We start from the raw sequence: 16,725 nt of genomic DNA on the forward strand, positions 1-16,725 counted from the left end.
GGCCACATCAGCTTTTTGCGTGCTTTACAGGCTTGTCGGTTCAGCATGTGCATCTCGCTGTGCGTCCAGTTTGTGTGCCCAGTTTTTGGGCGCACAGTAAAGCCTTGTGCTCTGAATGCCCACGTTAAGCGCCGCCTAGTGACCGCACGCTTATGTCAGCACACATCTAGCACTGTGCACTTTTTTGCAGGCCTTCTTGTTGGCCGCCTGGGTGAGCACCTAGATGTGTGCGCATAAATATTGGACGCATAACTTTTTGGATGCCTAGTTGAGTGCCTAGGTGAGCATGCGTATCTTTTTGGGTGCCTAGTTGAGTGCGTATAAAACTATATATATATATATATATATAACAGCTACATGCACGCCTCTGGCCTCTGCTGAGCAAGTTGTTGGCCATAATGGTGCCTGTGCCTAAGAAGTCGTAAGCGCCTTTCTCTTTGCACTGCTTGTCATATTCGGGCATCTCAGCCAGGAGTGCCTGCTGCATTGTGCCAGTGCTGTTTGGAGGCTCAGGGAGATTTATCCTCCTCTGAAGCCTGGTTCTTCCCAGCCAGATGTAGGTTTGGGTAAAGACGACTTAGGTGGGGCACCTAACTTTGGAAACCCCCGAACTGGTTCTTCAGCAGGGGATGATAGCTCAGTGAGTACACCCCAGGTACCTCCTCGTCTGGATGCTTTTACTTTTTCATGGATAGAGTTTTTTTTCAGGGGTTACAGTCCTTTCTTCAGGTGCAATCCTCTGCTCTGTCCCAGGCTCCTAGGGCAGAGGCACTGTTGGAAACCTTGCCTTCTGTTACGCACAGACTACTCCTCTAACGACAGCGGTTTGGAACCATGTTGCGTTTTTTTACATAAAGATGAACTGCCAGCCTTTGATTTCCCAGACCTCGACTATGTTTGGCGTTCCTGGGGTGGATTCTGCTTCTGAGCCGAAGAGGAATCCTATTTTGGTTTCCTTGTGTAAGGCCTGTTGGGTTTTTTCCCGTGATGGAAGCCATTCATGAATTGATTGATCTTGAGTGGGGTGCCACAGAGGCTAATTTCAAAGGGGGTCATATTTTAGAAGGCCTTTACCCTCTGGATCCAATGATAAGAGCGCTTTTGTTTTCCGAAGGTAGATGCACTTGTGTGTTCAGTTTCCAAGCAGACCAGTATTCCTGTCTAAGGAGGAGCAGCCTTGAAGGATGCTCATGATAGAAAGATTGAGGCTATCCATAAGCAGGCATTTGAAGCTGTGGCAATGGCCTTGCAGATCGCTTTTTGTTGTTCCTTGGTAGCTCGCTCTTGTTTGCTTTTCTTCAAGGAGGTTGTTGACTCTGGGATACATTCCAGATCAGTTATAGAACCTGCTGCTTCCTTTTTGGCTGATGCAGGCTGTGATTTGGATAGCACTTCAGCTAGAGGGGTGGCTACAGTTGTGGCAGCCAGGCATTCGTTATGGTTGAGAAATTGGTCAGCCGATGTGACCAAATTGCCTTTTAACAGCTTGCTCTTGTTTGGTAGAGAGTTGGAGAAGATGGCCAGTAAGTGGGGCGATACTCAGGTTCCTCGTTTGTCGGAATATAAGAGATTGGCATAGCGCTCCCTTGTCATGAGAGGTTATGCTAGAGGTTCCTGGTGCTTTCGACCCTATAACAGAGTGACCTTTCAGAGGACTCGGCCCTTTGGTAGGTCTCAGTCCTTTCGTTCCTGACAGCCCAGAAGAGGCACAAGTTTCGGGTGGTGGACCCTTTCAATGCAGGTTTACTGACCCACCCCCGGGAACAGGAGATAGGGGGTCATCTCTCTCTCTTTTATCAGAGGTGGGTCGAGATCATATTGGATCAGTGGGTCCTGGAGGTGATACAAGTAGGATATGCACTGGAGTTTTGCACTATTCCTCAGGTCGTGTTCTTGGCATCTCTGCCATGCCCCGCAGAAGAAGCAGACGGTGGAGGATACATTGGCAAGGCTCCTCGGGCAGAGAGCTGTGGTCCCACTGCCCACATCTCAAGAAATTATGGGGCGATATTCCATTTATTTTGTTATGCCAAAGAAGGAGGGCTCCTTTCATCCCATACTGGACCTCAAGGGCATCAGTAGTCATCTGCAAGTGAAGTATTTTCGCATGGAAACATTACGCTCTGTGATCATAGCAGTGCAGTCGGAATTTCTGACCTCTCTGGATATGTCCTAGGCATATCATCTCATTCCAATCCGACTGGAACATCGACACTTCCTGCGGTTTTGGAACACCACCGCTGCCCTTTGGTCTGTCCACCAGTCCCAGTTGTGGAGATGGTATTGAGAAATGATAGAATACTAGTACACCTGTATTCGGACAACTGACTGATTCGCACCAAATCGCTGGAAGAGAGCCGCCTGGTGTCTCACAAGGTGAATTCCCTGTTGCGATAGCTCAGCTGAGTGGTGAACCTAGCCAAGAGCAGCCTTCGGCCTACTTAGTCGCTGGAATACCTGGGAGTTTGGTTTGATATGCAGCAAGGCAAGGTGTTTCTGCCGGAGGCTTGGATTCAGAAGTTGCTAGCCCAAATCTGCCTGATGTCAACTCTGCCCTCAACTGTATGGACTTACCTATAGGTCCTTGGCTTATTGGTGGTGACCCTGGAAGTGGTACCATGGGCGAGGGTGTATATGTGCCTTCTTCAGCTCCCTGCTGTCTCGGTGGAATCCACAGACGTAGGACCAATTGTTTTGGCTCCACCTGCCGATGGAGGTCTCCTCCCAATTGCAGTGGTGGCTGCAGGAGGATCATCTATGGAAGGGTGTCTCCTTATCCCAACCGGACTAGCTAGTACCGACAAAGAATGCAAGTCTCCTTGGTTGGGATGCTGTACAAAAGCAAGTGGACAATATGAAAACTCTAAAGGAGTTTGCTCACTGTCAGGAGCTGATGGTGCAAAGGCGCTGGAGTGCAGAAGAGTCTCTCTGGATCATCAATCGGCTGGAATCCAGGGCCATCCGGTTGGCATGTTTACAGTTTGGCAGCAGACTGCAAGGTCGATCGGTCTGCATAATGTCAGACAATGCCATGACCGTGCCTTGCATCAATCAGCAGTGAGGTACCAAGAGCCAACAGGTATCACTGGAAATAGATTAACTTATGGAATGGGCAGAAGTGCATCTCCAGATGATCTCAGCCTTGCACGTTGCAGGCAAGGACAACGTAAGAGCAGACTTTCTCAGCAGGGAGAGTCTGGACCCAGGGGAGTGGGCGTTGTCAGACAAAACATTTCAACTGATTCGGGATCGCTTGGGTCTCCCATTCCTGGACCTGTTGGCAACTGCACAATGTGAAGGTTCCGCGATTCTTCAGCCACAGACGAGATCCAAAGTCATTGGGGATCGGTGCCTTAGTGCAGGAGTGGCCAGAAGACCAGTTGCCGTACGCCTTTCCTCCATGGCCCTTGGGCAGATTGATTCAAAGAATCAAATGCCTCAGAGGGCTGGTACTTCTGGTCACTCCAGATTGGCCCAGGCAAACATGTAGAGGCTTCTGGTGGATTCGCTTCGTCCACTTCTGGCAGCAGGGACATGTCCTTCACGAAGATTCGACTCAAGTTTGTCTTACGGCATGGCCTACTGAAACGTGGATATTCTGCGGCAGTGGTTTCCACCTTGCTAAGAGCTTGCAAGTTCTCCACTTCCTTGGCCTGTGTTTGAGGCTTGTCATGAGGATCGAGGTGCTCTTCCTTCCTTGGTCTTGATTCTGCTCATTTTGGAATTTTTGCAGGATGACTTGAATAAAGGCTTGGCTCTTAATTCCTTAAGGTATAAGAAGTGGCCCTCGCCTGTTTCAGGGGTCAGGTAAATGGTGGATCCTTGTCGGCTCATCCTGATGTGGCCTGTTTTCTGAGAAGAGTAAAACATCTTCGTCCTCCCTTACTGTTTCCAGTATCCCTATGGAGTCTTATTTTGGTCTTGGATTTTTTGGCAAGGCCTACATTTAGTCCACTGCAAACTCTCTCATTGTGGTTGCTGACCTTCAAAACTGTGTTCCTAGTAGCAATTGTTTGGCACGTAAGGTTTCTGAACTGCAAGGCTTGTCTTGCCAGGATCTATTTCCCCAGATAACTCCAGGGGACGATATAGCTACTTACTAATCTTTCCTTTTTTCCCCAAAGATGGTCACTGAGTTTCACTTGAATCAGATCATCTCCCTGCCTTCTCTGGATAAAATCGCGGAGGAGTATCATCTGTTGCGACCCTTGGATGTCAAGAGACATATTGTCAGGTATTTGGAGGTTACTGATCCTTTTCAGAAGTCGAATCACCTGTTTGTCTTTCACAGTGGTACGAGACGGGGAGAACCAGCCTCATGGGTTACAATAGCTCACTGGATAAAGGAGGTAGTCATGATTGCATAAGTGGATGCTAGGAAGAAGTTATCTAGTCAGGTACGGGCTCATTCCACACAGGCTCAGACAGTGTCAGGGCAGAAGTTAGATTTTTGTCTGCTGCGACGTGGTCCTCCTTACACACCTTTTCCAGGTATTATCGTCTGGATGTTCAGGCTCGTGAGGTCGCAGCCTTTGCACATGCGGTTTTGATTGGACTGCGGGCAGCCTCCCGCCCTATTCAGGAGTAGCTTGGGTACATCCCACTTGTTCAGGATTCATCTGACTGGCGCTAAGAAACGAGAAATTACTACTTACCTGATAATTTTCTTTCCTTTAGGACAATCAGATGAATCCGGCTTCCCTCCCTTGGCTGCCGTATGGTTGCATATTACTTCTCCTGTGTGCCTACATATTACAGGGATTACTGGTAAGTTTGTTTGGTTTTTTGGGGGGGTTTTTTGCTCCAGTCCTTATCTGAGCTCAGTGTTGCCTGTTGGCTGAGTATTTATATGGTTATCTGTTTTTAATCAAATGTTTGCTGGTCTGTCCACAGTTGCTTTTGAAGAGAATACTGGCAGGCTGATGTCACTGCTGGGGTGTATGTTTGTTTGTTTGTTTGTTTGTTTATTTATTTAAGGGTTTTTATATACCACGGCTCGTTAGTAAACATCACCTCTGTTTACAATGAACATAAATTAGCAACAAGCTTTACAATCCAACATAATTAAATAGAGATACATCGCTGATAACATTAAATTATAATATAATTCAAATAAACTAAATTAAACTAAATTGACAGGGGGCGTAAGGAGCCGGAGTATCAAATTAATGGTACATTATTAACAGTACAGATCTTACAAGGTCAGAATTAGATGATAGCTAAATAACAATATTAATAATATTGCAAGTAAATATGTCGCCAAAGTGTGTTTAGTGTTATTAAACAATAGATAGATTGGAATGGGAAGATAGAATTATATAAAAGTCATATATTTTTACAGAAGGGACAGGATCACAGATTGTAGGCTTGTTTAAACAGCCATGTTTTTAAGTTCTGTTTAAATTTCTTGTGGCAGGGTTCCAGGCGCAGATCAGTGGGCAGTTTGTTCCACAAGTTGATTCCAGCTATTGTGAATGTTCGTTCTCTCGTTGAGACATATTTTATCTGTTTGAGCGTTGGAGTAGTTAGCTTAGCCTGGTGCGTTTTTCTAATTGGTCTGTCTGAAGTATGGAATGTAAATAACTCGAAAAACCAATGCAAGTCTTGGTTATACAACGTCTTGTGACTAAGGGTGAGTGCGTTGAATGTTATCCTAGATAGGATCGGAAGCCAGTGCAGGAATTGTAGAGCTGGAGTAATGTGTTCGTAGTGGTGCGTGTTAGTTAGCAAGCGTGCAGCTGCATTTTGTAGCATCTGTAATGGTTGTATTGAGTTATTTGGTAGACCTAGTAATAAGGAGTTACAGTAGTCCAATTTAGATAATATAGTAGCCTGTAGTACTGTCCGAAAGTCGTTTGGGTGTAGTAGTGGATTTATCCTTTTCAAAGTATGAAGTTTGTGGAAACTATTTTTTATGGTGGAATTGATGAATTTTCTTAATGTAAGATGATTGTCAATTATGACGCCAAGACTGCGGACTTCTTGTATCGTGTGGTGGTCAGATATTGATAGTAGAGTCGAGCTAGCATGGATGTTGTTTTGTGAAGAGATAATGAGAAGCTCTGTTTACTGTGACATCAGCTTGCTCCATCTCCATCTGCTGGTAGAGGTGCATAACTCACTTGTTCTGGATTTATCTGACTATCCTAAAGAAAAGGATATTATCAGGTAAGTAGTAATTTTTCATTATTTATTTTGATAACATTTTTAAATGTAAAGCTCTCTTATACTTTTTGTATTAACTTTTATCAATTCTCTGTTTGGTGCACACATAATTTAATGGGTGTTTCTCCCCTTAAAGGTCCAGTCGTTGATTTTTCAGGTCAGGGACTGCAGAAACTGGGACCTGCATTACCCTGTCCAGCTGACACACACACCCTGATTCTGGATAAGAATCAGATAAATAAGTTGGAGCATCTGGAGAAATGCAAGAACCTCATGCAGGTTGGCTGAAATTATTTTTATTTATTTATTTTTTTTCCCAAAGCTGTTCTTGTTGTAAACCTCAATTTTTACAAAGTGTGAAATGTTTGTTTTCTTAGGACTACTTTTACCACTGCATATGATACGGATTAAATATTTGTTCACCGGTATAGTAAAAAAAAAAAAATCTGGTGTAGTAAACATTCTCACATTTCACAAAATAATTCTTATTTTTATTTAGGTATTTATGTAATACTCTAAATGAGACAAGGTAGAAGACCTGCTGCAACCTGTAGCATATGCTAGTTATTAGGCTGTGCATTAATTTTCAACAATGGTTCAATTTGCATCATGCTGGAAGAATTATGAAATGCTTAAAAAAATAAAGTGAATTTTAAAACCTGGCTACTGATTGTGCTTGCTGGTGCAGTTCTTATTTTCTTATATTGGTTGAATTTTTCAATTCGCCTACCCACCCCACATAGAACATTAAGATCAGCGAATAAAGGACTATTGCAAGTCCCCTCAGTAAACACTGCCCACCTCACATTAGTACGCGAGAGGATCATCTCCATTGCAGGCCCCAGTGTCTAGAACAATGATGCCTGTTGAGTTGAGACTTGAAACCTGAGTTTAAAAAATTTAAAAAAGCCTTAACGACCTGGCTTTTTGCACAGGCCTAGGCAGACTACCTTGAGAGAGGCTAAAAAAACAGCTATAATGGAAAAGCCAGCCTGTCCCTTATGGTTTTATTTTACCGTCCTTTTATTAATTGTATTTTGTTTTACATTGAAAACGTTTTTGTAAATTTTCTTCTGAGATATACCATTGTTGCTTTCTTTATGATGATTTATTTGTAAACCGTTGTGATGTTTTTCGAACGATGGTATACAAAACTTTTAAAATACATAAAATAAGTATAGTATTTACTGTCGGCTACTTGTGAGTAAAATCTTCTGTTACGCTGCTATAGCTGGTGATCTTGTATTTAATCTTGCAGCTCTCTATAGCCAACAATCGACTGGTCCGCATGATGGGAGTGGCAAAATTGACCCAGCTACGGGTGCTGAACCTGCCCCAGAACAGTATTGGCTATGTGGAGGGTCTGAAGGATTTGGTGCATTTGGAGTGGCTGAACCTGTCTGGAAATAACCTAAAGGTAAGCGTCTTGGGGATTAATTTATTAAGTGCTACTAAATATCAGCCACTGGCTGCATTACGGTGAATGGGGTGTGTTCATTAATAGCACGCACTAGTGCACTTTAGTTCTTTCCTTTTATTGTGAATACTGGAAAATGCATTGATGAGTCACGCAATAGCTGTGAGAAAGATTGACCACATTAGACATATCCATTTTGGGAATCTGATAAGTTGAGATGTATATATGTTTATTTTTCTGTTTATCACAATTTTTTTTTTTTTATCTTTATAATCCACCTTTGAACAATTCTTATTGAATATTGTGAAATAGAAATATTTTACATAATTTTTAGGATCCAGGTAAAAGGTGACTAGGAATGTGAATGGTTTGGTTTTATTCCAGATGATGGATCAGTTGAACAGCTGCACATCTCTGCAGCATCTGGACTTATCAGACAATAACATCTGTCAGATAGGCGATGTCTCCAAGCTTGGATCTCTGAAGGTAATGCTGTTTTTTCATATTGCACTTCTCTTTCAGTGAGCTCTTTGGGATGGAAATAAGAGGTAGCCTATGCCATTTATGACTGCTAAACAAACGGTCTTTAAAGGGATAGTTCTGGTTGGCTGGAACTCTTAATCTCTCTCGCTGCACTCGATTGTAAAATGCCTGGTGTTTTCACTAGCCAGAGTCTGGTCTGGTGAGCACTGCATTAAATGACTGCATCCACACCTTCTTTAAATGTTTTCAGAACAGGAGGTTGAACTGAATTTTCAACAAACCAGGGCAGAAACATTAATGTAGGCAATTGAAAAGCACCTGTCTGATTTCTATCTAAAGCTTAAAAAATCCAGTTTGTCACATTTCTGATGGTAAGTGCTCAACATGAGGCATATTACACTTCCCTGTTTCCTCAGAAAACAGGTTCAAATCCCTTACCTTTACATATCCTTTGAAGATATCCCTGCTGAATATGCATGTCAGAAATGTGTATGCCCTGCTTTGATGGGTGCACATACATCCCATTCCCATTCCTCCAACCCCCATTCCCATTCCTCCAACCCTCCCTCATCCTCCTCCCCTCTCACCCTCCACCCTCACCCTCCCCACCATCCTACCACCTGATCTAACCGCATATATTCCCTGGCACCATGTGAATAATTAAAATGTAAATATAGTTATTGTGAATATACTTAAAATATGTGAACATGTAACCACCTTTCAAGTTGAATTAGTTGCCTCAATGTTTCCTCCTACTATAAATTATTGTAAAGCCTGTTGCTATGTTATGTTACATTGTGAACCGAGGTGATGTTTTTAACGTGCCCCGGTATATAAAAAACCCTTAAATAAATAAATAGATCTCATGCCTATGTATTAGGGATATTCTGAGAATCTGATTTGCTAGGAGGGTGGGAGAGGAGCCAAGGACTAGTTTAAGCATCATTGTATTAGGGAGTATATTGTCCCACTGAGTGTGGGCATCAGGCTGGAAGTAAATGAGTCTCAGAGAAGAAGGAAAATAAGCAACGTTCAGTTCTCTGTGGAACAAAGGTGATATTGAAACCCCAGGAATCCGACTGTCCCCTTAAATTTCCTTTCTTGGATAGTTTCCTATTTGTGGTTTTATCTATGGTGTATTTTAATCAGAAAATAACAAAATGTAAACAAAATAAGAAACCCAATTGGAAATGGTGTTTACCTTGAAACGACTTTCTGCTGTAACCTCAGGCTTTATTTTTCCTTTCATTACTGAAATTTAAAAACTATTTTTGCAATGTGCCAGAGAGATTTTGTGATTTGGTCTCTCTGTAGTTATACAGAATGGGAGAAAAGCCGAGTGACTCAGCCTTCGTTTTAGACACAGACATATCTGTTTAATTTTCTCAGACACTACTCTTGCATGGGAACACCATTACCTCTCTGCGGCCTGCACCTGTCTGCCTTTCTCACAGTCTGACCATTCTTTCACTGGCTGAAAATGAAATTCGAGACTTGAATGAGGTGAGAATGTAGTGCCTTAATCCTATAAATCTGATGGGGGGGGGGGGGGGGGGGGTTTCACATTTGAAAGGTGCAGCTGAAGGAAATGGCTTGGTATCTGTTGTATGGATTTGTGACAAATATTTTTGTAATGTTGTTATTTTATTATCCTATTATCTGTTGCCATGTTTTTTTATTCTTGTTTTATCCTGCCCTGGGCTATATATTTGTAAAAAATGGATAACAAGTTGCTATTATTTTAGGCAGTTTTAATGTTTGCCTTGAGTCCTGCCCACCCACTGCAGTTTCCTCAGATTTTATCACTATCATGGATGCCTTGGGATGGACACAGCTAATCCACACCCCCTCACATAAATTGACCTAAGTTTTATACAGAGGGTCCCTTGGACCGATCACTTCTTGCTCTCATTTTCTCTCTCTGTCTTGCCCCTGCCCGATAACCATCCGCCCAAAACTATTTTGAGGCAGCCACCTATTGAGCCTGATGAATCGCAAAGCAGGTGGCTTCCTACTCTCAATAATCCACCAGTGCAGGATGTGGATAGCTTAGTCGATCATTGGACGGATTTGCTTTGTACGGCTTTGGACAGTTTTGCTCCTATGAAATCAATTCTAGTTTGACAAAAATCTGCCCCTTTGTGTTCTTGCTCCCTTAAAGATATGAAACACAGACTTCGGGCCACTGAGTGGCATTGGTGAAAAAATGTCAGATTCCACTCCTTTGCTCTATAGTTCTCATCTGTCCATTCACAAAGAGGCAATTGACCAAGCAAAATGCTCATGGTACTCCACACAGATTGCTGCTGCTGCTTCTCACCCACATAAGCTAATTTTTCACCCACGAGTTACTCCACCTACTTTCAGTTTCTTGACTACCACAAGCTGTATGTGTGAGGATTTTGCTTCATCTTTTGCCTAGAAAATCTCCTAGGTGGTCGACACCTTTGCCACCTCAGTTCCCAGCAGCTCTCCCATGCCTCCTTTAACCTCTTCCTTACCTCATCTGTGGCGGGATCTCCCATACTAAATCAGTTGAAAGATAGTTTCTGGGTCTTGAACTCCTGTTCGACTGCTTTGCTTAAGCTTCTGCATACTGAAGTAAGCCCTCTCATTAGCTCTCTTATCAATGCCTCCATCTCTGAAGGTGTGGTTCCTCAAAAACCAAAAACAGCAGTGGTGCGTCCACTGCTAAAAAAACAAAAAAAAAACTGGCTTGGATTTCCTTGATTTAGGTAATTTCAGGCCTATTTCCTCCCTCCCGGTGTTGGCTAAGATCACTGAAAAAATAGTTTACAACCACCTATAGGAATATTTGGATACCAATAACTTCCTTGACAGTTCACAGTTTGGTTTTAGGCCTCGGCAGAGTACCGAAGTACTACTAGTATCTGCATTCAATACCATCCACTTAGGCTTTGATTCTGGTTCTCAGTATCTCCTGGTCCTGCTTGATTTGACCTCTGCTTTTGACACCCTCAATAACAATATCTTACTGGACCGTCTTACTGAGTTGGGCATCACATCTACCATTTTTTCCTGGTTTTCTTCTTTCCTTTCTAATTGCTCTTATGTAGCGATTGTCAATTCCTCTTCCAAGATGCATTCCCTAACCACTGGTGTTCCTCTCTCCTATTCTTTTCAATAATTATTGTACTCCCCTTTCTTCAGTGCTTTCTAGTTTGGGTGTTCTTTTCAAGATATATGCAGATGATAATCCGTTTGTCCTTCCTATTACTTCATTTTGCTCTCATACTGCAAAAACGTACAGTTTAATTGAGCAAGGTTAAAGATTGCCTTCATATAACAGGTTTCCCCTCAATTTAAGGAAAAGTGAAATTGTATTTCTTTCCCAGGAGGCTCAGTCTGAAATCTCTGCAAACTTTGGGTTTGAAGGATTTTCTGTCCCCATTCTTTTAAGTGCTTATAACCTGGGGATCATAGTCAGCTCCTCTCTCTCTATGCGGCCATAAACTCGATGGTTCAGTCTGCCTACTTTAAACTGCAGACTCTACGTTCTTTGAAGTCTATCCTAGCCACTCATGGTTTTGTTCTGTGACCCAGTCTTTCATCTTATCTTTGCTCGACTATTGCAACAGCTTGATTTCAGGTCTGCCTGACTCCCATCTTCGGGTTCTGCAGCCGGATTGCTTTCTGGTTCCTCCCCTCACAATCACATTTCCCCGATCCTTGAAAGCTTACACTGACTCGTGAAATTTAAAGCTCTAACCATGGTCTTTAAAGCCCCACATGGACTTTTACCGCTCCGTATTCAATCTTCTGTTCAACAATGCATTCCAGGTGGTCAACTCCATTCTTCCTCTCGGCTGTTATTGGATATCCCTACTTCAAAACAAGCACTATTAACCACGCTTCGTAAAAGCAGGTCCAAGCTTATGCAATGAATTGCCCATGACAATCTGATCAGAAAATGACCTGCTTCGTTTTCAGAAGCAGCTCCAAACCTGTCTTTTCTCCCAAGCTTTCCCAGGTCTATGAGGGCTGGGAACTGGCATGGTCTGGGCACCCAGTGCTATGCCTTCTGTTTGGCAGATTCATTGCGGGTTTCTAGGCTGCTTTACCTATTTGGAATCTGCATCGTCATTTTTTTGTAATGTTTAATTTGTTTGTGTTGTCTACTTTTCGATATTGTTGTTTTTGTATTTTGCTGATTTTTATTGTAAATGTTATCCACTAAGATTTTCGGATTAGCGGACTACACATTTTTTTTTTAAAATACGATGCGTGCTGGTGTGGCTTGCTCTTTCAGATTTTTTTCCACTCCTCCCTTTACTGTTATGGCATTTAGCCATCTTTATGTAACCCCTCTGGATCAGGGTGCACCATGATTGGGATTCTCTGCTAACTTTGGAATGGAGGCTAAGGATGGCCACTATTTCTTTTTTTTTTTTGCTTTTATGTATTGATTTATTTTGCATTCCTCCTACGAAAAGTAATTTTCAGAGCTTGGTATGGGATTGATGTTAGATCTGTGCTCTATAGAACTGCCAATACTCTTTCACGGAGCTGGAATAACAACAGCTCTGTATTTGGCATGATGTAAAGTACTACTGCATAGCCCGCAGGCTGGCTTCTGCCCTCTCAGATACAGCACATTGCATAAAATCATGTCTGTTCTTTTCTGTCAGCATAGATATTTTTCTTCCCAGATTTCATTCTTGGCCTGCCTTCCCGAGTTGGAACAGTTGTCTGTCATGAATAACCCTTGTGTGATGGCCACGCCTTCCATTCCAGGCTTTGACTATAGACCCTACATAGTCAGCTGGTGTCTGAATCTTAAAGTATTGGATGGATATCTGGTTTCCCAGAAAGAAAGGTAAGGAATAAAATTACTGAATGGGATTTGTGGAAGATCTGAGAATCATGCTGTCCCTCAAGCCTGTTCACTGTGCAGAGGCTTCCTGAGACCTGCTGCATCCTGTGACCCGTCTTCAGGATGGGATGCTGTAAGGAGAAGAGTGCAGTCGGGACAGAAGAAATACAGAAGGGGGGTGGGGCTGCTTTGAACATTTTTTTGATATTGCGCTTTTTCCTCCCATCCCAATGAGAAAATGGGGAGGGCGTTTGGTCAACAAAAGTCAGCAATAGGAATATAACTAATTCCATAACTGAGCAGATGATACTATGACCCTGACGATGACCTGATTTTTTTATTTTTTTTTAACTTTTTATTTTAGCTTGAAAGCAGAATGGCTTTACAGCCAAGGTAAGGGACGCACTTACCGGCCAGGCCAGCACATTCAGTTAGTGCAGTACTTGGCATCCGTGTGCCCGCTCACCTCCATCCTGGGACTCCAGACTGCAGAGGATGCGAAGCTAGAAAAAATACTCAGCAAGCAGAGGTCTGCACCTTCAGACATCAATATTTCTTTATTCCTGTGCGTCTTTTTCCTTCTTTCTCTCTCATGTCTAGGATAAGAAATGCAGCTATTTCCTGTGCTGGCAAGCAGACTACTACGGTCTCTCTCTCTTATTCTGTCCTCAGAAATCCTCAACACTTGTGTCTTTTAAGCATGCATGGACCTTCTAAACGTATCGTCTCTACCTAACTATTTAGTTTTCTTTTATCTAATTTTGCCTTTGACTGCCCCTATAGTGTGTGTCTGCTTTCAAAATGGAGAGGGAATAGCCATGTAAGGGGAAGTTATTTCACGGACTTACTGAATAAGGATATGCCAGTAATTGTATTTCCAAGTATAAATAGTGCTACTTTATTTTGTGGTTACAATCTCGCAGTTTTATAATAAAACTGCAATTTTTCTGGCAGACACAGATAATCCAAGTGTGATTACTAAATATGAATGCTATGTATATTATTCATTTGAAATGGTGTCTCTTTATTTTGAGGAAGAGTGAATCAGTTCACGTTTTGGGGTAAAAGATGTGCTACAGTTCTGTGTCCTTCTATGTAAATTAAAATGTTTTCAAATATCCTTTTGCTGCTGCGTAAAGGTGAAATTTTAGAAGCCCAGCAGGCACATTAATTAGGTGATGCGCGAATAAGTCCAGCTTGTGCACAGCAACCGTATGTTAAAAAAACGCCCAGATACGCGCAAAAATGCTGCGGCACGCACATCTGAAAACATTTCAAAAGGGGCAGGGCGTGAGTGGGGCAGAGGCGTGTCTGGGCCTGGCTGACAGATGCGCGCTTTGCTTCTGCTATGGATGGCGTGGCGTGTAAGCTAAAAACATTGAACATTTCGGAGGGGTTTAAGGGTCTGGGGTAACTGGGAGGAGTGTAGGCTATCAAACCATGGGGATCTGGAGGACTTAGTTGTTAACTATGTGAACTGTTGGGCGAACTGGTAAACTGACAGTGGCGTCAGCGCATGCCCCTTTTAAAAATCCCCCGGTTTATGCAGTAGAAGCAGGATTTGCGTGCCCATGCGCACATCCACTTAAAATTTGGTGTATGTCTGTGCAGCCAGGCTCTTTTTATAACGTGCACAAATACACGCGCAAGTTATAAAATTGCTGCGTCCCTGGGCATGGGCTGATGTTACTCTCTTGCTAGCAGATTTTAAAAGCACTACATGTGCCAAAGCCGGGAGATTTGTGTGTGACTCTGCCCAGTGTGGACCACCCAGATTTTAAAAACCATGCGAGTCCACAAACCATGCGCACAAATTTTAAAAATTCAAAAAAAGGGGCATGGGTGAAACATAGGTGGGCCGAGTCTGTTACATGAAGTGTGTATACACAAGTTCATGCCAGGGTCCCCTACTGCATAACTTTACATCTTCCATAGACTGTGTGTAAGTAATAAAATAATAAAAACTAGGCTAGTCAGCGGGGTTTTAAGGGTCAGGGCTAATAGGGTAAAAGGGAGGCAAGTTAGCTAGGGAATTTAGGAGGTCCTCTTGTTTATTGGGGCGAACTGGGGAAACGGGCAATTGCATCGGCACTCATATTTACTAAAGTCCCCCCCCCCCACTTGCAAAACCCACTTGTCTAGACTAATCTGTGAAATTACAGGAATAAACATTAGTTGGTAAGAACACATTTTCCTTTCCTTATAAGACGTGTGCAGTTGCGCCCTTAGGACAGCAGGTGGCAGCCTTTCATTATAAAGTCATAGCATCTCAGCTGGGTTGGTTTTTTTGTCTTTTTTTCCCCTGTTTCTTTAGGTTACACCAGAGGCAATTAATGCACCAGAGTAGAATTGAAGAACACCCTTCCTCCTTTACGCCAAATAAAGCTCCTGCTATTGCTACCGAGTCTCCTAGTCTGATCCAGGATCCACATGTAACTTTTGAAAGTGGTAAGTACTGAATTGGCTGTCAACTGTTCTTCTCTGCACCTTTGCTTCTAACTCAGAAATGACAGCAACTTGTCGCATCATATTACTAAGTTACAAGAATCCAGGATTTGTGAAGACATATATAAATGTTCATACACAGGCACTGGTCCCTTTTAACACATCAAAAGGGAATATAATCACACTCTTAACTGGATAACCCTTTTCACAAACAGATAACATTGTGACCTTTGCTTTAAATTTGAGTATTCTGTATCTGTACCCATGACTTAGTCTCTGGAAGTCTATTGTACATAAATATTTGGAATTTTTCTAGCGTGTATATTTGGAATTTGTGTCCCTAACCAGGCCCAGAAAATAAACAGAGATAAGCAGGAATTATGAATGGAAGCCAAGAGACATTCAGCCATGAAACTAGCAACCAGCAGATTTAAAATAAATCATAGGAAAAATGTTTTCATTCTGCACACAGTCAAGCTATTGGAATCTGTTATCAGGGCAACTAACATAGTGGGGTTCATAAGAGGATTGGAGAAGTTCCTGATGGAAAAGTGCATAAACAGTTATTAGCCAGGTTGACATGGGAAAGTCAGTGCTTATCCCTGGGAGAGAGATACAAGAAATAGATCAACTATTGGGCATCTGCTGGGTATTTTTGACCCAGACTAGCAACTGTCTGAGACAAATACTGGGTTTGTTGGACCTTGGTCTGACTCAGCATGGCAATTATGTGCTCGTCATTCAATTACCTGCCTCTTAGCAAAATCAAGCAGACTCTTTGTTTTTCTCTGGGCAGCTTTCGCATCATAGTGTCAGAATTACCAGATGGAACAGGACTTTGTTTATAGCAGAGGATGACTGTACTCCCCTGATAATACTAGCTACAGATATATGTCTGCTGTATAAAGGAGGACACAGCAATCCTGCTTATCCTAAGATTTGTTGATGTTGAATCAACCATTACAAGTCCACCTGCTTACTGAAGGAGGCAGGTGGACCATTTACCAGTTTGCTGTTTAATTTTACCCACTACTGTTCTATGTCAAACGCTCTCCAAGCGTATGTGTTATTTTTTGTTACACTGTAAACCAATGTGATATCATTGATGAATGTCGGTATATAAATTCTATAAATAAATAAATAAATGCTGCACCTGAAATAACTGCTAGGTGATATGCCGGAGAAGGCACAGACTTTATGCTTTCTTTAAAACAAATGGACCATTTTCCTCAGGGCACACCTTGCTATATTCCAGTAACAACATGATGCTCACAGAGTGAATGAGGAAAATCCCTTAAATTTCTGTGGCATCAAATACTACTTCATGCTTCCATGTGAATGAATAAACCAACCCCTCCACCTGAATAGTGGAAGAACTGGA

The 16,725-nt window shown here is 42.5% G+C and overlaps 1 protein-coding gene across 5 annotated transcripts in view; it reads left to right on the plus strand.

The window, feature by feature from the left end:
• CEP97 (centrosomal protein 97) overlaps positions 1–16,725 on the plus strand; it is a 38,842-nt gene that overhangs the window by 5,136 nt on the left and 16,981 nt on the right. For 3 of the 5 annotated variants that reach the window (XM_029578802.1, XM_029578800.1, XM_029578801.1), the window contains exons 2-8: positions 6,302–6,444; positions 7,424–7,582; positions 7,967–8,068; positions 9,455–9,568; positions 12,736–12,902; positions 13,264–13,428; positions 15,214–15,347. In XM_029578802.1, the coding sequence (XP_029434662.1) occupies positions 6,302–6,444; positions 7,424–7,582; positions 7,967–8,068; positions 9,455–9,568; positions 12,736–12,902; positions 13,264–13,428; positions 15,214–15,347 (984 nt within the window). Of the gene's footprint in view, positions 1–4,677; positions 4,768–6,301; positions 6,445–7,423; positions 7,583–7,966; positions 8,069–9,454; positions 9,569–12,735; positions 12,903–13,263; positions 13,429–15,213; positions 15,348–16,725 lie in introns of all 5 variants that reach the window. The other 2 variants (XM_029578798.1, XM_029578799.1) reach the window with 1 other exon arrangement.

This window comes from Rhinatrema bivittatum, chromosome 15, assembly GCF_901001135.1.
Source record: "Rhinatrema bivittatum chromosome 15, aRhiBiv1.1, whole genome shotgun sequence".
Taxonomy (NCBI): Eukaryota; Metazoa; Chordata; class Amphibia; order Gymnophiona; family Rhinatrematidae; genus Rhinatrema; species Rhinatrema bivittatum.